Source organism: Pygocentrus nattereri, chromosome 14 (assembly GCF_015220715.1).
Source record: "Pygocentrus nattereri isolate fPygNat1 chromosome 14, fPygNat1.pri, whole genome shotgun sequence".
Lineage (NCBI taxonomy): Eukaryota > Metazoa > Chordata > Actinopteri > Characiformes > Serrasalmidae > Pygocentrus > Pygocentrus nattereri.
The window spans coordinates 8,947,787-8,972,622 of NC_051224.1; the positions used below are offsets into that span (position 1 = coordinate 8,947,787).

Consider the following 24,836-nt stretch of genomic DNA (forward strand, 5'->3'; position numbering starts at 1 on the left):
GCGAAATGCTAGAATGACCCTTATTCGTTTAGAACACAGTATCAGCAAATACTCAGTATTATAGGAATCTGATCAGCAGCAAAAAACCTATGTTCAGCACATCAATTCCAGAGAATACTTGTGTGGTAAAGAGGTTCTCTTCAAGCAGCACTGGTTAATGTTCTGGAACTCTGAGCCTGTGGGATGGAGTCACAGTGGCCAGGAAAATCCACAGTTGCTGCAAATGAATGAAGCGTGCTCACCATATGACCACAAATCACGGATGAAGGACATGTACAGCCCTAAGTGAAATATCTGCTCCTGAGTGCCAGGTGCAGAGCAGATTAACCTAGCCAGTTTCTCCATAACTCAGTAATACCTCTTCACATACGCAGCAGAGCACAGGCCTGAGGTATGTAGTAGCTTCGGACCAGTGGTTCCAAATTCTGCTGTGCATGTTTCAGTATCTCCGCTTACTCTAACACACCTACTGTAGCTCAGGAAGGGTTTGTTAATTAGCGAAATAGTTGCACCAGGTGTGTTTAAAAAGATCTTTAAAAGTCTTTAAATAGTTCTTGGCTTGAACACTGACAAATGTAATGCATTAATAAAATATTAATAACAACTAAATTATTAATGGCACGACTTGGTTTTAACAACCTTATGACAATTTTTCTAATTTGACCCTTTCAACCATCTGTAGGTCAAGCATATATGTATATATATATATATATATATATATATATATATATATATATATATATATATATAATATACACACATACACACACACACACACACACACACACACTTTCTTTCTTCTCCCTTCTCCCTTAGGGTCGCAGGGGGGCTGCTGGAGCCAAGCCTATCGCAGTGGTCATTGGGCAGAGGCAGGATACACCCTGGACAGGTCTATATATATATATATATATATATATATATATATATATACACAAACACACACACACACACACACACACACACACATATACACTCATCGGCCACTTTATTAGGTACAGTAGGTTCAGTTGCTTGTTAACACAAATAGCTAATCAGCCAATCACATGGCTCCAACTCAATGCATTTAGGCATGTAGAGGTGGTCAAGACAACTTCCTGAAGTGCAAACTGAGCATCGGAATGCAAACTGAAACCGAGCATCTTTAACGAACTGAAAGTGGTTCTTCTATTGGATTGCTCTGAAGAAGCCTTTTTAGCACCTTCGTTTGTAAAAATGTCAAACTAGGACTGGGAGCCACTGATTTAAATCTTTCAAATGAGAATGCAGTACAGGGCTGGTTTAAGTCTAGCAACTGAAAAGGGAACTGAAAACATCTTTGCTTCCCTATTTCAATTCTGTGCATGTGCGTGCAGAGGGGTTGCTCTGAGGGTCAGGACTGTGGAACTTGTGCAGTTTAGCATGTACGCTACAGACGAGGGATGTCTGAGTGAAATCTGCAGGATGCTACAGCAGAGGCCCTGAAAAAGGTCCTACGCACACATTTAAAAATAACACTTCCTTTCACAGTGTGTATTTAACCTTACCCAGTGACATATGAAGGTTCACGATGGTCTTCCATCTGGGAAAGCACTTATCAGTTCTATCATGGTCAGAGTGATAATGGAAGTTAGTAACATCCTGTTTCTACATCATGACTGATCATGTGGTCAGCCTGCAATGTGTTACAAGACATAAGCAGAAAAGTGCTTAAAACTTAGAGAGCTTTTAACACATTTAAGTTCCTCATTCTCATAACTACATTACTTACATATCAATTTCATAGCACTGTCTGAGAGTTAATGAATAATTAAAGGTCTTGTCAATTTAAAGTACTCTATTTTAGCAGATACTAACTGTGTTTGGATGAGTGTACTATTTGTACTAATACTTTGTATTCGCAGATTCCGACTTCTGCCAGAAAATAAAAGCTTATAAAAGTAAGCTTTTTAAAAAATAAAAGCTGCTGTGCGTTCATTTATGTTGCCATGGCTACACCACGGTCAGTCACCATGCAGTAATGTAAGGTCCTGCAAGTCTCAGTCAGGCTGAAAAGTTTTGATTTTTTTCACTCCTTTTTTTAGCATCGATCAAGTTGTCAGCCTCTTTAAGATTAATAGCTGAATAATAAGGTTCAAGGGTTAATATAAGTGTATTACTGCTCTACATCTCCTGTAGTAGTTAGGCTGCCAACATGTCCCTCCTCTTCTCTGACTGACAGAATGTGTTAAACTTGGAATCCTTCAAAACAACATAAAGAGCTCTTCAGGGAGCACTTGCTCTAATCGCCTCTTGCAAATCTTACCACTACCAACCTCATCTCCTTCTTGCCCTCCTTCCCTTCTCTACCCCGCTATTACCCCTTGGCCTCCTTTAAGGCCTGACTATGTTTGTCCTATGTATCACATTATTTGTAAGTCGCTTTGGATAAAAGCGTCTGCTAAATGTAAATGTAATGTAATGTAAAGAGCTGAGTTAGTCTCAGTTACAGGCACTTTGATAAAGATATGTCACTGTTTCTGACATAACACACCACAATCGTCATGCTGTTATATTATGGTCATATCACCTCGAAGGATAGGATCAAATCCAACTCATTCTGATGGGATACTACAAAACCTACCCATAATGCCCAAAACAGCCCATTCAGTGCTGGACTGGAGCTGCCGTCCAGATGGCCGGGTAGGGACTGGAGGAAGGCTCAAGAAAGCAGCAGTCTATTCAGGACGTTTGGCAGCATGGGGCCTCCCAAGAGCCCAGGAAAAAGAACTAAGTTGTCGTGGTAACGGTGAGCAGCAGGCCATTGCCTCATTCTCAGCTGGAGGTAAACACTCTTCAGTCCTCACACGCCACTGGAGTCACACAATGTGACACTCGCATGAGGAGAAGTGCAAGAGACTACCTGCGTGTCTTTTTTTAGCCCACCTTTATTTTCCTCTCTCTTTCTTGTTTTCTCTCCTACTGTCTCTCTTTCTCTCAGCTTGTTACAAAATCCTGATTAGCCCAAATTGCTTCCTTTCCCTGTTTATTCTCTGGGTGGTGGATCACTCCGATGTGGTGGTGGTGTGTTAGTGTGTGTTGTGCTGGTCTGAGAGGATCAGGCACAGCAGTGCTGCTGGAATTTTAAACACCTCAGTCTCACTGCTGGACTGAGAATAGTCTACCAACCAAAAATATCCAACAATGTCCTGTGTGCAGCATCCTGTGACCACTGATGAAGGACAAGAGGATGACCAACACAAACTGTACAGCAACAGATGAGCTACTGTCTCTGACTTTACATATACCAGGTGGACAAACCGGGTAGGTATGTCTGATATAGTGGACAGTAAGTGGACATTTTGAAATTTCATCCAAAGCAAAGATCTTTTTAACATAAAAAATTAATCAATATAATACAACTTTACAAACTGGAATACATTACATTTCATTTGCTGGTCCTGACAAAGTGGGCTAGCCCTATTTTTTTTTTCTCAGAACATATTTATCATGGAAAGGTGCAAAATACACACACAGAGATACACATGTTGCCCTTCAGTCTTGGGACTATGTGCTGACAATACTGCAGAATGGCTCAACACCACTGCAATCAAATGCTCAAGGGGAGAGAGGGGGGGCATCCAGGCTAGGGTAAACCATTATGCAACAGACTTTTATGCTCTCTAAGGATGAACTGATGGACTACAGCAAACTCTGTTCTCTGAGTCTGAAGAGGACAATAGGAAAAGCTCTTCATGTCTCTCTCTCTCTCTCTCTCTCTGTCTCTCTCTCTCTCCCTCTCTCTCTCTCTCTGTAACAGGTGCCTAGCAACCTCCTGCTCCATTTGGCCTAGTGGATGGCCATCTATCTGTGGGCATCGGAGTGCAGCTAAATGCAGAGCCATGGCAAAGATGACCTTTGCAGGCTAATGTAGGGCAGAGTACATCACAGCCTGGCTCAGCAGTGGTCCAGGAGGGGCAGGACAACTGGCATTTACAGAAGAGCACACAGCATACCCTTCTAATGCCTGCTTCACCACACTGGCCAGTAACATCCTTTGAGTGCACGCCAGTGCTTTTTAGTAAATTATGACGTTTTGGAACACTGAATAGTGACAAACCCAGTAGGTCAACTGGCCTGCTCTGTCCACCTCACAATCAACATGTCCAAATTGTGCCTGATTATGGTGTTGTCCCTCCCTGGTGTCATGTGACTCATTAGAGTTACAAGGTTCCAGGTTTGAATGGGGAGCAGGGCTGTTAAATTTGGTGTTTTGGGTACAATTCTCTCATACTAGCCACTGGATATTCAACATGGCACCTCACAGTAAAGAACTCTGTGAGGATGTGAGAAAAGAATTGTTGCTCTCCACAAAGATGGCCTAAGCTATAAGAAGATTGCTAACGCCCTGAAACTGAGATATAGCACGGTGGCCAAGATCATACAGCGGTTTTCCAGGACAGGTTCCACTCGGAACCGGCCTTGCCAGGGTCGACCAAAGAAGTTGAGTCTACGTGTTCAGCATCATATCCAGAGGTTGGCTTAAAAAATAGATGCATGAGTGCTGCCAGCATTGCTGCAGAAGTTGAAGAAGTGGGAGGTCAGCCTGTCAGTACTCAGACCACATGCCGCACAATGTGTTAACTCAGTCTACATGGCCATCATCCCAGAAGGAAGCCTCTTCTGAAGCTGACACACAAGAAAGCCCGGAAACAGTTTGCTGAAGACAAGCAGTCCAAGAATATGGGTTACTGGAACTAGGCCCTGTTGTCTGACAAGACCAAGATAAACTTGTTTGGCTCAGATGGTGTCCAGCATGTGTGGTGGTGCCCTGGTGAGGAGTACCAAGACAACTGTCTCTTGCCTACAGTCAAGCATGATGGTGGTAGCATCATGGTCTGGAGTTGCATGAGTGCTGCCAGCACTGGGGAGCTTCAGTTCATTAAGGGAAACATGAATTCCACCATGTACTGTGACATTCTGAAGCAGAGCATGATCCCCTCCCTTCGGAAACTGGCATTTCAGTTTTCCAAATCGATAACAACCCCAAACACACCTACAAGATGACAACTGCCTTGCTGAAGGTAAAGGTGATGGACTGTCTCCTGACCTTAACCCAATTGAGCACCTGTGAGGCATCCTCAAGGAGAAGGAGGAGGAGTGCAAGGTGTCTAACATTCACCAGCTCTGTGATGTCTTCATGGAGGATTGTAAGAGGATTCCAGTAGAAGCTTGGAAGAGTTGTTTTGGTTAACTTGTATTATCTTGGTGATGCATAGTGCACCCATTTAATGGTAATAGATCATGTTGCAATGTGTGTAAACCTGAGTCATAATATGGGTGGGTGACATTTCTCACAATAAAGTTGGACAATTTGAAGTTCTGGTCAATAACTCAGCTTTACTCAACTTAGAAAATCAGTACACAGAAAGAGGAAAAAAAAACAGGCCTTAGGCTTACAGCTCTGTCTGTTAGCTGGCTCTAGCTCTCTCCACAACAATCACTGTCTTGATAGAACCTAGCCCCAACCTTCACAACAAAAATCCCTGCAAAAGTACTGAGTATAAGAACTAGTGAACAAAGCCTAAAATTAGCTTGTACAAATATTCTGCTAACAGCTACCCAATTATATTTCAACCAAACTGAGCGCAGCTACGCTCTGATGCCATGCTCTGATGAAGTGATATGTGATGTGTCCAGTATGTGGTAGCTCTTTTTATTAGTCAGCCTCTAAATTTACAGTACATCAGCTAGTATGTTTGGGGAGGCAGCCCAAAAAATCCTGCTTAGGGTCCCTAAAAGGCTAGAGCTGGCCATGAGACAGATAAACATAATTGAGGTTTGGCTCCAGCTTAAAATAATTAAAGAAATGTAACTGTTTGTTTGGCATTTTGTCCACTAGATCTGGCTTTTTTCAGCACAAATTAAGCTCTGAATCACTCAACCAACTGCTTCATCACCCATGCATTAACTGGCCCGTTCAAATAGCACCAGCTGTATGCACGAGCGCAGGTGCAGTGCAAAATGTGCCTTGATGTGTCTGCAATATGCACTCACAATGTGCCTGAAATTAACATTCAATTTACTAAGGCTGCAGCTAATCATGCAAACTGCACCGAATTGCCCACTAACTGCTCGCTCGTGAGGCACAGTGAAACAGTGGAACCATCAACAAACTTGAGTCGAAAGAGAAGATGCAAGTTCAGGGCAAAGAGACAAACGTGTGAATGAAAGGAAATCATTCCCAGGAACATTCTATAGGTTTGTAATTCTACCATTAATTCTAAGAGAGAATTTGGAAAACAGAACACCCACACCACAATTTTTCATCCAACATCCACCACTGCATTCGACGCTTTACGTTGCGCTTGGTGATGTAAGGCTTGAATGCAACTGCTCGACCATGGAAACCCATTCCATGAAGCTCTATACGCTGCACTTGAGCTAATATCAAGGCCACATGGAGTTTGGAGGTCTGTAGTGATTAACTCTGCAGAAAGTTGGTGGCCTCTGCGCACTATGCCCCTCAGCATCCGCTGACCCCGCTCTGTCATTTTATGTGGCTGACCACTTCATGGCTGAGTCGCTGTCGTTCCCAATCACTTCCACTTTGTTATAATACCACTGACAGTTGACTGTGGAATATTTAGTAGTCAGGAAATGTCACGACTGGACAGGTGGTGTCCTATGACGGTACCATGCTGGAATTCACTGAGCTCCTGAGAGCGACCCATTCTTTCGCAAATGTCTGTAGAAGCAGTCTGAAGGCCTAGGTGCTTGGTTTTATACACCTGTGGCCATGGAAGTGATTGGAACACCTAAATTCAGTTATGTGGATGGGTGTGTAAAAACTTTTTGCAATATAGTGTAGAAAAACCTTTAGTCTGAAAGAAAGACCTGAAGCTCTACATGCAATTAATTCAATGTTTAAAGGAAAGAGCAAAAACAACCATATAGCTACTATAGTTTATATAGCATGTAAGCTATTTGGCATATCTACTAATCCACCAGAAACCGTTCTAAAGTTTTAAAGGAATCTGAACTGTAATTTAGTGAAAACCTCAGATAGATTAGCTAACTACTTCTGCTGTAATAGCTAATGTGATAAATAGCATCTTTGCTATCCAAACTACATGCCAGCCAACAGTTTCAAGTTGTTTTTGCCTCTTTACATCAAACATCACATTATCTGCTTATAATGCTTCGTTCTGACCATCAGACCGAATGTTTCTGTGTAATGAAAGACTTGATCACAGGAGAAAGGCAATACAGTAATGACTGCGCCTGGGCACAGAAAAACTGATGCAATGTTGAAACTACAAGTTTTATCCATTCACAGCATTATGACAGGCAGTCTTATTTCAATCATTTTTGTTCATATTTCTTCAGGGCTGAGTTTCTCGAGTCTGAGTCAAGTTGTGATTCATTTAAGGGCACATCTACGTCGGTGACTTGAGTCCCCATCTCTAAAAAAAGCACATTAAACGAAAAAAGTCCTGATGAGGGCAGGGCTTTTTCCTCCCCGGCAACATCAACACTTCAGAGGGTGGCAACTTATTGCTGTTTCATCTGTAATTGTCTCTGAAGAATTAGTCACCTCCAAATTATCTCAAATGACTATACCATGGCTCAAATTATTTCAAATTCACTGAATGTGCAATCTTCTTTGTTTCATGTACTGTTCTGTTTTACTCAACCTCATTCTCTTTTGTTCCCACAAACATGAGACACAGTCGACTGCAAATGTATTTACTTTCTTTAAAGATACTATTAACTGTCCCTCAAATACACACAGGAAGCCAACTGACTCATCCTACACAGGAAAAGGCCCATTCAAATGGCTCTAGACAGGACATCACGACCACAGACCACTCGAATTCCCACATGTCTGAACACTCACATACACCCATGCACACACTTAGAGGTGCTCTCCTCTTCATTAAATAGCCAGGAGGAGAATCGCTGCCTCAGTGGAAAAGCGCTCCGCTCTTACTTTATCTGTTCCCCTAGAGAGGAATTGATGCTGACAGCAGCCTTCTGTCACCCACTGAGAGAGAGACATGTAGAGAGAGTGGAAGAGAGAGAGAAAGGAGAAAGAATACTACATACAGCAAAAGCAGATATGATAACAGACCCACAGAGTTCTAGATTTCCGTAGCGGAGAACATGAGAGCACTGGCACAAGGGCCAGCAGCCTCCTCAATCCCTGGTGGAACAGAGTCAGACTGAAAAATGCAATTCACAAGGCAATATTTGGCAATATTATCGCTTCAGTCTCAAGAGTCCTAACCAACACTGAGATGCACTGAGATGGTGATTTACATCAGCCAATCACAGTCACTGCTTTAAATGAAAATTAAAAGGTTCATTTTTGACAGATTCTTTCAAGGATATTTGGGCTCAATATGTTCACCCATTAGCAAATTTTATAAGGAGCTAAATTAGGCCTATAAAGTTTACACAGTCATATGCAAAACTTTGAAAACACACACACACACACATCCTCTTCTCCTTCTGGGTCACGGGGGTGCTGGAGCCTATCCCAGCTGTCATCAGGCAGAAGGCAGGATACACCCTGGACAAGTCACCGGTCCATCGCAGGGCAGATAGAACTTTGTGAATACTCCAGTCAAATTATATGTACAGGAAATAAATTTTAGCACACGATTTCTTTATATTTGCTGAGTTTATCATATTGGAAAAAAATGAACATAAAACATAAAATGCCCTGTGATGGACTGGCGACCTGTCCAGGGTGTATCCTGCCTTTCGCCCAAAGACTGCTGGGATAGGCTCCAGCACCCCCCCGCGACCGTGACGGAGAAGCGGTTTGGAAAATGGATGGATGGATGGACATAAAATGATCTTTTGTTTTATTTTTTTCCAATTTATTAAATTTAGCAAATAAATGGTAATTGTGCACTAAAATGTGCAGAACTGTGTTCTCTGTGGAGAATGTGCTAATGTATTTTCACTTACAAGATCACTAATAGATGTGGGACCAGGCCCCAATATGGCATAATGCTGTATATTAGCATATTTTAAAATATCCCCAAAAACTACATTTCTGAACAGACAAATTGATGAACAGGAAAATCAGTCATAGTTTATCTCTCTCCTGACTAAACTAATATAAGTGTTTACCAAACTGACCTGCACTGTGAATGAACTTGCGCCCTCAGTACATCAAATAATGAAGTAAGCCCTGTGTACATCTTTCATACAGTGACATATATAGAAAGAATATAGAAAACACAGAGCACACAAAAAGCACAGACTCTTCACAATGATGCCCAACATAACTCCTCTGGCAGCAGATTTAAATGCATTAAAGGGGCAAGATAGGGTTGTATCTCAATATGTTACAATATAATCACTATGTCATTTATGATGCTAGAAACTGGTGCTACATATTATATTAATAATAAATACCCTTTTTGTAACATTTAGTGCCATTGATAACTCCACTTTGCCATTAAAAGTGGCTGTTGCAGTTTACTAAATACAAAGGAGTGGTGGCTGCTCTTTTGCAACATTATATGTTATAACTCATAACAACATGGATCACAAAGAAAGAGAGGAAGGCAGAAGCATTAGACAATTTATATTTGTGTCTGGCCAAAATTGGCTGATACCTACAGTAACCCCCCCTGAAGCAAGTAAAGCTTTCAGTACTATTACTGCAATACAAGCGGAACACAAAACACCATCAATAATCAAATAAAATGCAAAGAGGTAAAATGCATCCTAACCTTACCTTCAGCATGTGAATAGCTAAACAGGACACAGAAAAAACTCATCAATGGGGAGAAATAATGGAAAATAAGTCAAATAAGACGAGTAACAGAAACCAACTAAGAATTATAGGAAGCTCACTCCATTGCATCATTTGTATTATTTCAGACTTTGTGAGTTTCTGCTGAGTCAGGAAATATTATTCTTGAAAACTGACAATCATATTTAACAACTGGTCATCAAGATTTCATATCGGTCAGGTCCTAATGAATGAGAAGAAGAGTTTTCTTCTTTCTTGCTTGTTCAGCACAGATGGCAACTTGCACATAATCACAGTAATCAACAGGTTGTCAGGTCCACTAGGACAGCCACAGTCATTACTGCCAAACCTCCAGAGCTTTATTTCAGGAGCTGCCATGCTGCCTCCCACACAGAGGAAAACGAATGCTCCCCAATACTACAGAACTGCAGTGGAGGACATAAAAAAATAAAAAAAACAACACAATTGGATTTTATGGTCTCTGTGGCTGCAGTGTGTTTAGCAGCACCACAGCTGATGCTGACAGACCACCCTGAGCTCATGCTCACTCAGCTGGCTATTAACAGGGTGTATTTTTACTCCATATCAGGGGTATTTGTGGTTCAAGCGTCAGTATGACTCGAGGCAACATGCGTTTCTCACCCGCTGTGTGTGTTTGTGTGATTCTGTGAAGTCTCACGCTCAGGAAGGAGACAGGCTGATGTGTTTATGTAACTGTTCCTTCCCTGGGAACAACATGTGTGTCACAGATAAGAGAGCAATGGTCACACACATACACATAAATGATGCACAGACACAGATGCCTCGGTGCGACTCGCTGACCTTAAGGCCATTCGATTGCTCGTACAGTTCTCCGCAGTAACCATGTTAAAATTTCAAACCATATGGTTCACTCCCCAGTATCTACAGTCCATATAAGCCTGTTTCTGTGGGGCTATGCGAACCAAGCTATCCACCTATTCAGCCTACAGAAGTTTGATTTCACCCATTTCTTTTTAAAGGATGTTTCAGCTCTGGGTGCTTTTGAATAAAGTGCAGCCAATCGAAATAGAGCTCATTTGTCATCAGTCTTAAAGGTTTTTGGTACATAAAACCACACACATTTCATAAATGGACCTCAACGGGAAAAAATGACTGGAAAAATGTAGAACATGGACCCTTTAAATGTAGCTCTACTCTTCACATTCCTGACAATAACACTTCTGGCCAACTTGAGAGTCCATTATCTGATGTAACACAGGGCATCAACCCAAACAGTTTACCTGAATCTAGTCCTCCACATGAACTGTGGTCAGTTAACATCAGCAATACTTCAGTGTTCAGATTAGTTTTTTTACTTTATGTTTTATTAGGCTTAAAAATCTGATCTTACTGCTAAGAGGTGGGTGGGACACTGATGCATGTGGAATTCTTTTGTTGTACGCTGTACATGGACAAAACAGATATTTCCTCATGTGAAAAACAAGCCAGGAAGTCAAAGGATCACTCACCAGAATAAAAGTGTTACGCCATAATAATCAGAAATGTCTAACTAACTTAAATCGGCAGTCATACATACAGCACAAGGCTCTAAGCACAAGAATGCATTAGCAAAGATGTCTGCACCTCAATCTCACCTTGCAGATGACGTGACATTGTCAGAGGTTTTTCACCATGTCAGCTCATCACAGAGCGCAGTCTGACTTTCACTCTGTCTCTCTGTCTGTCTTTGACTTTGACTGTATTTGTATTTAACTACGTGAAAGTTGTTTAACCCCTTAAAGCTCTAGGGTTATTACATACTAAGGCTTATTATTCAGTAACTATGGGAACTTCAATGCAAACTGGCTGAGCTATTCTTGGGTTCTAGAAGTGTGTAATAAAACTTTGGCCATTTAAGGGGTTAACTTTCAAAGTAAAAATAAATTCCTGATGCTGTAGTAAATCATATGATTATCAGACAGATAACTCCCAGAGAACTGGAATAACTGCTGTTGTTGCAAAAGAATGAACTTGTTTACAGCTTGGAGGGTGTGAATATAAGGCTTACTGTCTCTAGAGGTTGACACCTAACAGAATTGGCAGCGTTCTCTTCTAAGTGCTGATATCTCTAATGATGTTGCATTAGTGGCCGTTTTTATTCCTCTTTGGTTTGGATTTCAGTTTAGTTTCAGTTAGTTTTAGAGGTGCATTAAGAGATTTAGTTTTGCTTATATTCTCTAAAAAGGAACGGTTTTAGTTCAGTTTTTATTTTCATTCTGTTTTAGCATTTTATTTTTTAGTATTATGTTGCACTTTGTTTGCAGATATTTGATAAATGTAGAAGAAAATCAGCACTTCAGCACACTAAGCTCCAGCTTCCCTTATAGAAGGCCAAACACAGAGGACATTCTACAGCTACGACTCATCAACACTTGTTATTTCTTAGTAACTATAGTTCATTTTACTGACACGCTTTCTTCAAGCGTTTATTAATAAAGGCTATGTTTTTTTATAGAACCATGAATTCCAGATGGAGCCTTTTCATGCTTTCCTTTGCATGCTGAAATTGTTCTTCAGATTGACAGAGAATAAGTTGTGTATGTGTTATACGTGGAACCTTTTTCAATGTGTTTTCATAAAGCACCAAACAAGTCCACCACAAAGTGAATTTGTTATGATGTCAGGCTTGTAACAGTAGAAGAACCATTTTCGGTGCTATATAGAACCATTTTCAAAAATGTTGTATAAAGAACTATACAAATATATAAGCATTAATGCATGAAAGAGTTCTATGTAAAACCAATGCCTTTACTGAAGAACCCTTGAAGACCCATCTTTAAATGTGTGGTTTTGCAGTCGACATTATAGTTTTGATTTAGTTTTCATGTTTTTGAAAGCATTTTTTTATTATAGTTAACAAGCCCATTTTTAACTGCTAGTTTGCAGTGTAGTAATAGTTTTAGTGAGCTATAACAATGCTGGTTTTTAAAAGATACAGTAAAGCTTTCAGGCTCTCATAGGAAGCTTTTGCTGACCTTCATCCCTCCTAGCTTGGTAGCATCTTGTGATGGGGAGACCTTTCTTTAGATAATAATAGCTGTTGACACTCTCACACTAAGCAAGGTTTGTAAACTGAATAACACAAAATTCAACATTCAACTAAAAGAGAATATTTAGCAAGGCATTTCTGAACAATCTGCTATTCCAGATGGGTGTTTTATGACAGTCAATACAGTTGACGGCAAAAGTTTGTATTTTCATTTAGAAAAGCAACAAAATGACTTTGGACTGGGGTGTTTCAACTTTTGCACATGAATGTATACATCATAGCTGAAAATATAAATGAGACACTATCTCATTTAGTGGTGGCTTGTAATCTTCACCATTCATAAAAAAAGGTGCAAACAAATACACTGAAAATGGTGTGTAAAGGCTTTACATACTGTACTTACTGTATAACAAAGCTACTGAATAATAAGTCTTAAGGTTAATATTTGAATAATAAGATGAGGGTTTAAGGAGTTAAATGCATTCAAACTACTTCATATTGGTTTAAGGCCTATGCAACGCTGAAACTGTGGTAACTGAAATATTACTTCTAAATTAAGGCCTTTAACCTGCACAGCCCCCGTACATCTGATTCATCTCTAAAAGAGCTCAAATATTACACGATCATAAATCACTCTTAACGATGACTGTAAACAGTGCATCAGTACAAAAAATGTGCAACCCACCCCCACTCCCCCACCCCCCACAACATTTTTCACTACATCATCTCAAAATATGCTATGATGGATCATTAGATTTTAAACAGTACATTTGTTTAATGTACTGTTGTTTTTCATAAACTCATTCTCTCTTGTAATAGAGCATATATTTTGATTAGAAGGAGGGTAATGCATTCTCTTCAGTTAAAATAATGATAAAGGTCATTCGCCCTTTTTAACTGCCTTCTCCACTGTCTGTTTCCATGTTCTCTGTATTAAAGTCATTCTGTGATGTCACTAAAGACATCAGTCAACACGTCTGCTTTCAGTGCTTTAATTCAACTACATTTGAGATTTACAAACCAAGGTGTCTTGGACGTATTTGAAGTTCTTCACATCAAACCAACAGGTTATGTTTGCAGCGGCTCAACCTGGTGATGTAGAAATATAGGATTTCAACGCAGTTTCAAATGCATTTAGTGCCTTGAGCACATCAACTTAGTTCAACCTTCAACTAGTTTAACAAATTCAACCCTCTGATTCAGTCAGTATTTAACATATTTTAATAACATATTTACACAATTACACACATGTAGTCGATCAGCCAAGACATGTTTACTGACCACATTATGGCTTATTAGTTTAGCGATGGAGCTAAACTGCTAACCTTATGATGCTAACATTACTAACAAACAATATGAGTAAATAGTCACTCAAAGCTTTTTCATAAAAGTATTCCCAAAAGTTTTCTCATCCCATTCACATTCATTCATTCATGTCTTCATTGAGGTCACATAGGCTTGTAGTTGTGGTTCACAGCACAGTATGACAGTTAAATATTAAAATAAATAAAACCAATGTGTAGCTAAATGCAACAAGCAGCTGATGAAGACAACAAGTGTTGTGCCAATTCTGATTCCCCCACAGAATTCTTGTTTTTTGTTTTTTTAATACATAAAGCATATGGATGTAAGTTTGGAACTCTTGCCCAGTAGTCTGACGTTTCTCCAGCAGGAGGTGCTACAGCGTTCGACATGTAGAGAAGAAGCAGCCATAAACCTCAGCAGGATCCCACGTTTGAACATGTCTACGTTGACCAGTGTAGGACAGTAAGGGTAAAAAAGTGCCTTTAATACAGATGTTTCATTATTATTGCCATTCAAATTACTTTAGACTTTCATTGTAGAACTGATTTTGCTATTATTGGCCAGTGTGTGTGTATATATATATGTATATGTGTGTGTGTGTATATATATATATATATATATATATATATATATATATATATATATATATATGTATATATATATATACACACACACACACACATACACACACACTCACCAGCCACTTTATTAGGTATTCAATTGCTGTACAATTGCTTGTTAACACAAACAGCTAATCAGCCAATCACATGGCCACAACTCAATGCATTTAGGCATGTAGAGGTGGTCAAGACAACTTGCTGAAGTGCAGACCGAGCATCAGAATGGGGAAAAAAGGGGATTTAAGGGACTTTGAACGTGGCGTGGTTGTTGGTGCCAGACCAGCTGGTCTGAGTATTTCAGAAACTGCTGATCTACTGGGATTTTCACGCACAACGATCTCTAGGGTTTACAGAGAATGGTCCGAAAAAGAGAAAATATCCGGTGAGCGGCAGTTGTGTGGACAAAAATGCCTTGTTGATGTGAGAGGTCAGAGGAGAATGGGCACTGGTTCGAGATGATAGAAAGGCAACAGTAACTCAAATAAGCATCCAAAACCTCTGAGGAATGTTTCCTACACCTTGTTGAAAATGTGCCACAAAGAATTAAGGCAGTTCTGAAGGCAAAAGGGGGTCCAACCTTTTACTAGCAACCTACCTAATAAAGTGGCCGGTGAGTGTATATATAAAATTTTATATGATGTTAGTGTGTATTGTTCTGGTATCATTGGATCAGACACAGCACTGCTACTGACGTATTTAAACACTTCAGTGTTACTGCTGGACTGAGAATAGTCCACCCACTAAAAATATCTAGTCTTTGAAGAACAGGGTGAAAGGGGGCTAATAAACTATGCAGAGAAACAGATGGACTACAATATGTAATTGTAAAACTACAAAGTACATCTTTGGAAAGTGGAGCTGCTATCACAGACAGTGAGTGTAGATACAAGGAGGAGTATTTAATGAAGTGCTCAGTGAATGTATATATGTATGTATTATCATTCGGCCAGTGCTTCTACTGATGTGTCCCTCTAATCCACATAAGAGTCTGATTCAGTGACACTACACATGCAAACCAGATAAACAGGCCTATTTTCCTGAATGCCTAATACAAAAAGACATGCGATTAGACACTGTAATGTACATATATTTCCATATGCCTGAGGCAGCAATCAGAGGAGATGATCCAGCACGGGGTGATGCATTAAATACTGCATGAACTCACGTGTATGTATGAGTGTATGTGAATAGAGGAAGCCAGAGAATATGGGAGAGTGGAAGCAAAGTTATTGCACACGTGAGTTGTTTTTTAAAAGCCTTTCTCTCTCGCTGTGCAGCCAGACTAGGGCTACATTAGCATACACATGGGATAGAATAGGAATGCTTCTGTCTTCCAGACCCTGGGCAAAAGCTCTCTGCTCCAGTCTTTATTACCCTGGGGGAAAACCTTGCATAATACAAGAAACAGCCCAATTAATAAGAGTATAAAGAGACTGTGAAATGAGATGGCATCATGGCATTTAACCAGGGTGGTCAGAAACGAGTCTGTTCGCCTAATGTTTAATCAGGACGGTGGTTCAGCTGTGAGGTTATGGCAGCAGGCAGCCTTGAGAGAGGCAGCTAAGGCAAGAACTCTCTGCCATAACACAATCCCGAAGGACAAGAGAGTTGCCCAAGTTGCTGCATTCTCAGGCTTTGTGATGGCAACTATTTAATGAAGCTGAACTTGATAACTTCTCTACTTGGAATTAAACACTGTTTTCTGTTAATGCTGCTAAGAATTTTATTTTCCTGCACAAAACACAGCATGAAGTGCCTTATAAAATATTTAAATAAAACGGCAAAACACAAAATAAAGCAGTGTATGTAATACATTGTTCTGTCTTGTATGTTATTTCTTTGTCCCATAAAGCCCATGCTTGTATATACTTTGCATGGTCTGTATTGTTTTATACTGTAATTCATCTTTACATGACTGTTTTCCAACCTCTTTATCCTTTATAATTTGCTACTGTGACTTGAATCCCTTAAAATCCCTTATTACCAACTAAAGCGTACTACATAGACTACAATGCAAACTGGCTTAGTTATTCTTAGGGTATAGATGTGTGTCGTAAACCTTCTGGTGGGTCCTGGCTGTTTGAAGTTAAGACTGATATATGTAAATTACCTCTGGTCTGACTGTCTGCCCTGTATTGTGCCTCATTCAAAAAGCAGCCCTGGCTGAAACACTCCTTATAACTTCAAAACGATTAGCCAAAGTCAAACTGCTATTGGCTGAAAAGGTGGATATATGTAAATACACTGTTTGTAACACCACAAAAACACTGAGCTTAAAACATTTATATGAGGAACATGAAGACTTTAAAGTGAATATGTTTTGAAAGTTTAATGCTAGCCTTATGCAACTGTATGCAGATGTTTGAACACCCCAGCCTGACACCATATTTTGTTGATTTTCTATGTGAAATACTCCCTAGTAAAGAAACTTAAAATGGCAGTTTTTGCAATTTTTTGGGGTTTCTATTAAAATATAAAGAACACATGTTACATGCTTCATAACCTACAGGCCACATTTAGTATTTGTTTTTTTTTCCAAGTATTCAGAAAACTGAATCTTTAAAATGTGAAAAATTATGTGTTGTAGAGGACGTGCAACTGATGTGTAGACTGATTTGCCCAAGAGGGCCCAAATTTTCCCATCACACTAAATATCAAACAATTTAGTAAGTGAAATGTTTCACATATTTGCCCTTTTACATGCACCTCCCATTAGAATTGAACTGTATGGTGCATCATAAAATTACACTCCGCTGGAGAGCACTACGTAGCCCTGTATTTATTGCTCTTTGCCTCAGCTGGACCTGTCCGTAGTGCTGAATCTCTGCCAGCACAGGTGCAGGATGAGTGTCACCTTCACTCTCCATGGTGCTGAAACTCTTCACAGGTATTTCTCTGTTGTATTCCTACAACAGAGGAGCCTGCTGGAGCACAACCACTGAAATCACATTGTGTGTCCACTGAGAGCCACATGTGACCCGCGGTTATGAGGTCAACCAGTTAAGCGCTATCAGGACCACAATTACTATTGATCTGTTTTGGAGAATGGCATGATGGGAACACAGCATGCTCACATCTAAATCACCTCTCAGCTCCACGCGGAGAAAAAACAAATACAGAAACCAATCTATAGCTTTCAGTTACCGAGAGAGTCCATTCGATATGAGTAGCTACAGCTCCAAGAACCAAGGTGCTGATGGATTATGGCAGTAGCATAGTGTTGTTTCTCCAGCAACCTGATCAATTCGTGCTCTGAGAGATGAATGTTGTTTGGCATATTTATTGAAATTCAAGGGCATTTCCCAATGAATGTCACTCGACTTTAGTAGCAGCAGTCCATTATTAAACTTCCGGAGAAACACATTCCTTTTATTTCCATTCATTTTATTATGCCGCTCAAAGTTCCTGCACAGTTCCTTCGACTTTCATATTAGTGTCATAAGAACTTCTTGTCATTCGCTCTCACGGTTCTTATTAAGAGCCTGTTATATTTCAGTGTGTTTGACCTGCTTCTATTTTCCTGTCTTGTTTCAGGCCATCTTGTGTTATTGCTCATTGTGGTTATTGCTCATTTAAACACAGTGAGTCAGATCAAATCATTCTGAAGTAAAGCAAAAAGTCATGAGAGACCCCCTTATCCTTGGTAAAATCAATGTAATGCACAGTCTCGAGTGTCTTTTTCTTTTACACAGGGACCACAGTATAAAATATGATAAAATGCACCCATTTCTGTCAAATATTTGTTATAATTATTACTTATCACAATAAAAACTAGATTGTTGTTCTGCATGGTCTAGGCAGTTTTCAAACTCCTTGAACAGAGTTTTAGCCTTTTATTGAAAAAAATAAATCATGAAAAACATTAGAAAAAATATAGAGAAAAATAATTAACGTTTTTTTTTTATGTTGTTGCTGACACTCAGCTACATCGGCTACAGCTCTGTAACCAGCTTTATATGATACTGCTGTTTACTAAACTCTATATTTTTAAGAAATTTACAAGGGAATACAAAAAGAAAGAAAGGAAGGAAAAATAAATAAATTAGACTGAGGGGAACTGAGCAATCAATAGTTTCACTTTGTCTAATATTCTGAGTCAACACCACTGGGCCACCCAGAAAATACTGGGCAAAAAGCCAGAGGGGTGCCAGCTTTGCCGTCAGTTGGCAAAGAGTGGCCTGTAATCAGTCCTCTTGCTGTCTGGGCTGTGTTATGTTAGCATCACGTTCATTTTCCCTCACCAACTTTAATAATACTACTTGAGGCAGGTGTCACCATAAACACAAACATTTGAAGTTTGTAAGATATTCAGACAACAAAGTCAAACAGTTTAAAGGCAAATCATTCAGGAAATACTTCAATTCAAGGCCTAATACTGACAATTAATGGGAAATAGTTTAAGCTTGTTAATCTATCTTTTAGTTATCCTCCTGTTATCTTTCTCAGCCTCTCAGTTTAAACAAAACTAGGTTCTAATTTCATTTAACACATACACCTGATGGTCTACATGAGCAGCCTGACAGTCCATTTACAACGGTCAACCACATTTTGGGACGAGAACTATACATTTTGTATGAACTGTTTGAAACTCTACAAGGAGTTTAGTGGACTGTGGGAAGCAGGACTACTAAGCCTAACACTGGAAAGAGTAATAGTGTGCTAAGACGTGTATTAAAACCTTCAGTTTGAGACAGTTTTTAAGTAGAAAAGATGAATAAGTCAGTAAGCTGTCATATGATGATGATTTATGGAAATGTCACACGGGATCTTTAACCCCTTAATTGGACAGTTTTATTACACACTTCTATAACATAAGAACAGCTCAGCAAGTTTGCATTGAAGTGCCCGTAGTTACAGGACAGTAAGACTTAGTATGTAATAAGCCTGGGATTTAAAGGGGTTAATTTCCTCCCATAAACATCTACAGCACTGCAGTTCCAACAAGAGGCGATGAATTAGAAGGAACTTGCAGTTTGTCAACGACAGAAGGCAAAAATCAAGCAGGTCTCCTGTCTCACCGTCTAGAAACAGAGAACACTCTCGAAGGCAGAAAAGCAGCTGGAGTAAACAGGCAGGACCACAGGCAGGGTAGGTCTATTTTATTCTTGGCTAACCTCACTCCCAAAGCTGGTGAAGCTGAGGGTCCAAAACCCAAACCACAGACCCAAAGACTGCCCAGTGTCTTGATTTCTACTCTTCATAATAAAGGTCCTTCTTCTAAGAACCACTTTTGTGAATGACTTACGTTGCACCAGGCCTCCATAGCGCAAGCTTCCCAGTACATCATGATTCCATTACATTCTTTAGTCAATCTGGTTTTACTCAAAAATGGCAGTATCAACACCATCAACATATTTCTATGTACTTGAGGTGAAACCATGCGCCGCCCACAAATGCGTTCCTTTGTAGCAGCTGCTGTGCCATCAAGTTAATGTTAGCATGGTGCCAAAGGCTGTTTGATATATGCTTTGCATATACTATGTACTGTACAGGGGTGTAGCCATGGGTAGTCCTGGGGGCTTTGGCCTACCCACATTGATCACAAGCAAATATCAGCAGAATATTTATTAAACCAAAAATTTTTATTTATTTTTCGTAAGTGCTGTCAATGTGTTACGATCAATCAAATCATTATGCTCTCCTAGCACCGCCTTTTTTCTTTTTTATGCTCTCCTAGCACCGCCTTTTTTCTTTTTTATGCTCTCCTAGCACCGCCTTTTTTCTTTTTTATGCTCTCCTAGCACCGCCTTTTTTCTTTTTTATGCTCTCCTACCACCGCCTCTTTTCTTTTTATGCTCTCATAGCACCGCCTCTTTTCTTTTTTATGCTCTCCTAGCACCGCCTCTTTTCTTTTTTATGCTCTCATAGCACCGCCTCTTTTCTTTTTATGCTCTCATAGCACCGCCTCTTTTCTTTTTTATGCTCTCCTAGCACCGCCTCTTTTCTTTTTTATGCTCTCATAGCACCGCCTCTTTTCTTTTTTATGCTCTCCTAGCACCGCCTCTTTTCTTTTTTATGCTCTCCTAGCACCGCCTTTTTTCTTTTTTATGCTCTCCTAGCACCGCCTCTTTCTTTTTATGCTCTCCTAGCACCGCCTCTTTCTTTTTATGCTCTCCTAGCACCGCCTCTTTTCTCAGCCCTCTGATCACAGCAACTGTCGTTATCTACCATTGCCTCAAGCCTTTGTTTCATTATCAGTGCATCAGTGTTTCAATTTGGAGCTTCAGCTATAGTTATAAAATGTGACTGTGGCCTTTAGACAATTTTTAAAAGCGGAATTTTTCAGAAATTTTGCTGTGAGATGGCTCATTGTAGAGAAACCTACAGACGTAGATTTCTTTATAGTGGTGGAGGTAAAAAAAACAGTGGTTGCGATGTCTACAACACAAACATAGCCGTTTTATTGACTAACCAAAACTACCCTGGTAACTGGTAAAACTGAGAAAAAAAAATGATTTTTTTGGAGACTATGTTGCTTCATAACACCTTCATGCAATCTATACAGAAAACAAGGTCGCAGGCATCAGGCAGCATTTTCATAACCATTTCATGTAATAACTTTGTGTGAGGGATCTTTTAGAGGCATCAGACTCTTTCCCCACCCCATGTGAACAATTCTGACTTAGTATGTTTCTCTAGGATGGAACGTTTAACATCAAACAAAAACTTTTTTATATCATTTTAATACAGTAACACTACATTATTTGTGTTTTTGCTTAGCAGTGTGCCGCTCCAACAAAATCTCTGGGTCTTACCTGATCACCCCATTCTAAAAGCCAGCATTCCGTGAAGCTTGTCCAACCTCGCAACCGATGTTATGAAGGAACGCATTTGTGAGCAGAGCATCTGGAAGTCACCTGGCCAAAATTGTAGCAAGAGAATGTCTTTCTCTCTTACTCTCTCTCTCATTATACATTTTTCCTCTAGTGGTCCAGAGCCAAAAGTAAGGCCTGCCCTTTCCATCCAATCACTCTCTCACCCCTTATTTCAATTCTAAAGTGAGCGTGGCCCAGTAAAAACGCCATTCTGATTAGTCGACGCACTTGCCCTAAAACAACGCAGCACATATGCTAAGGTGCAATAACAAAGAAGCTCTGGTCAATCTCATTATAATCCAGATGACACTGCCATGTCCTTGTCCAGAATGCTAAGGACTGGTGGCAGCTATAAGAGTGATTAGCTTTTGTCTCTGTCTCGCTTTCTCTCTCTCACACACACACACACGCACACACAACATGCCATCTATCGCCACGGTAACATCAATTCTCAATCCTATTACTAGGGCAGTCATTGTAACAGATTGCCACTGACTCTCGCTTGTTATGGAGCATGTATATCACAGTGGCAGAAGAAGCAGCTTATAGCTGTTCACAGAGAGAGAGAAATACAGAGAGAGAGAGATATTACAGTTTAGCTAAACTTCATTCTACTCCTATTACCTACTGCTTCAGACTAGGACTGGGCAATATCGCTACAGAATATCTTTATTTTGATGACTTAGGTCTTTATTAAATCATAGTTATTATATGTACTTCAAAAAAATGTAACCAATACCAAACATAAAAAATGAATACATATTTCAATTATTTGGGTCAGTCCTATTTAACACATGCTGCATATTGTGGAAATGCCTTCAGGTTTCCTAATGTTACGCTGTTGCTGTATCTCCCACCGTTACTTCATGTTAGTGTAGGCTGTCTAGTCTACTGCAGCATGAACACTGTAACACGTATGGCTGACCTCCTGAACTGCGCCACGTCTCATTAACTGCATTTGTGAGCAGGAGGGAGACGAGGAAATACCCTGCTGTGGCCTTTAAAACTGCTGCAGTCTAATCAGGTGGACCGCAGTGTCCACGTTTTTCTGGCCGTAGTGTAAGCAGGAGCGTCTGCTACGCTCCTCATATGGCACAATCCAATTGCCATGGCAGGGTTTACATAATAGAGCATTACAGAAAAGCCAAATTCCCTGTTAATGAAGTGCTCAACCAGCTCAGGTCTGCAGGCAGGCTCCACTGTCCAAAGCGCCCTCCCTCTCTCTCTCTCTCTCTCTCTCTCTCTCTCTCTCTCTCTCTCTCTCTCTCTCTCACTCACTCACACACACACACACACACACACACACACAAACATACAGACACCAACACACATACAAAATGAGAGAAGGGGCAGAAAAAAAGACAGCAGTGATTGGGCACTCAGAGCAATGTGAATTCATCCTGAGATAAATGAGAAGTGGTTTAACGCCTAGGAATCAAGTGCTGATCCCTCGTATAATCTAGGTATGCACAATGACACACACACACACACACACACATATATATATATATATATATATATATATATATATATATATATAGGCAGCAAAAGATATTTATGTTTGGCTGATATTTCAAGCAAAATATTTCTTGTACTTTACAATGTATATAATCTATGTTAACGGTCCATATCTGCAGATAAAATATTGAATATTGGCCCACATTTCCAATATCATAAACCTCTGCTGCATTTCTATACACGTTTAATCACACTGTCATATGAAGTTGCTATCATATGAAACTCTCCTGACTCCATTTTTCAACACTGAGAATGCCAACTGGCCTTTTCACTGTGGGAACATCTAGAACTGAGCAACAGAAATGGAAAAAAATTACTTGGAATGTTTCGATCTTAGCACAGCTATGCAGAGCATGTTTGCATTTAGCCAAAGAAACAAACAAAACAATAAAAAACAACCCATCACATCAAAGTGCTTGGTAATATGGACTAGGTTACTAGACCCTTGCATAAACATCACCTTTGGGCCAGAATAATTTGCATATCCATGACATCTTAGAGGTGAAGGTGCTATTTTGGTGATGCTGATATGCAGCATGCCCAGGAACACATTCAAGCACTGTGTAAATGGTAAAGCCCACCTTATCTTTCTAACCAGGATTTCTCTTGTAGGGCCCTCTGGACTTTATGGGTCCAGCTCAACCTTAACCCTCCTTCATGGACCTGTCGGTCCATGGACTTTCCAAATGTCCATTTCCTGAATTGGTGTGCTTATTAGTACGTGGGCAAACGAAGAAGCTTACACTTTACACTTACATGACTAGTAGAGCATGAGCTCAAGAGACCACACTGCAGACATGCAGCTCACCCCCACCCCCCTTCCCCCTCTCACTGCATACTGCTTGCCTGCTCCTCTTTTGCTGGACTCCAGGGTAAAACACAGAACCTATACAAGCAGATGCTCCCAAAGTGGAACACAAGGTTCAGGCCTCGGAGCCAAGGAGGTGTTCTCATTCATAGCAAGTTCTGCCACTGAGTCCAAAGAATGCTGTGGGCCAGTGACCCCTCTGGGGAGCAAACACCAACACTGTGTCCAGCACACAGACAGACGTTATGCAACACGGCCAATGGGATCTCACATGCAAACCACACACAGTGACAGAGGATCTGGTCTCTGAAATGTCTCACTGCTGACCCACCACTGACTTCATAAGGCTGTGGAGGACGTTTTAGGCAGTTATGCACATTCTTCCCTTCCTGTCATCCCAAATGGACTGTGAATGTTGTGGAGGACAGGCATAGGACATTCCACTGCATACAAGACTACACACACACACACACACACACACACAGTGACTTTCTCTCCCAATAAATGGAAAGCACATCATGGATTAGAACCCTACCGTTCTAGATCCAAGCCAAATCAAGAGAGCAGTCGGTGTACACTGGTTTGTGCACGTTCTGCGTCGACTGGCACTCACCTGAGTCGAAATGTGAGCTGAACGCGAAGCTGGGGTTGAGAAAGGCTGAGGACATGGCCACCACGAACACCGACGATGTCATCGTCCCTCGGAAGGCTTCAGCTGCGCCGCACTGTCATGCAAATTCTGCGCTAGGAACGAGCGAACGGTGCCGTGCTAAGGACGGGATGGAAGCAGGAGTGCCGTCAGACGCAGCATTTCACTCCTCCATGCTCAGCTCGCTTCGGCATTCTGGGAAGAACGCACAGGATTAAACGCGCAGATGCTGGAAATCACCGCCGCGCGCTCTGCTTTCTGCCCTCAGTCACTCGATTGACCCGAACAGCGGAGAATCCCGTGTCCATTACACTGCTGGTCCTGCGGTTCTTCTCCGGAGAGGCTCCTCAATCAACGTGATGCTGCTGCTGTTCCCGAGCC

At 40.6% G+C, this 24,836-nt stretch overlaps 1 protein-coding gene across 2 annotated transcripts in view; it reads right to left on the reverse strand.

Moving 5' to 3' along the window:
* The window catches only part of aatka (apoptosis-associated tyrosine kinase a), a 61,221-nt gene extending 36,385 nt beyond the window's left edge, over positions 1-24,836 (reverse strand). For both annotated transcript variants that reach the window (XM_017705963.2, XM_017705962.2), the window contains exon 1: positions 24,420-24,836. In XM_017705963.2, the coding sequence (XP_017561452.1) occupies positions 24,420-24,501 (82 nt within the window). In that variant the 5' untranslated portion in view covers positions 24,502-24,836. The remainder of the gene's footprint in view (positions 1-24,419) is intronic.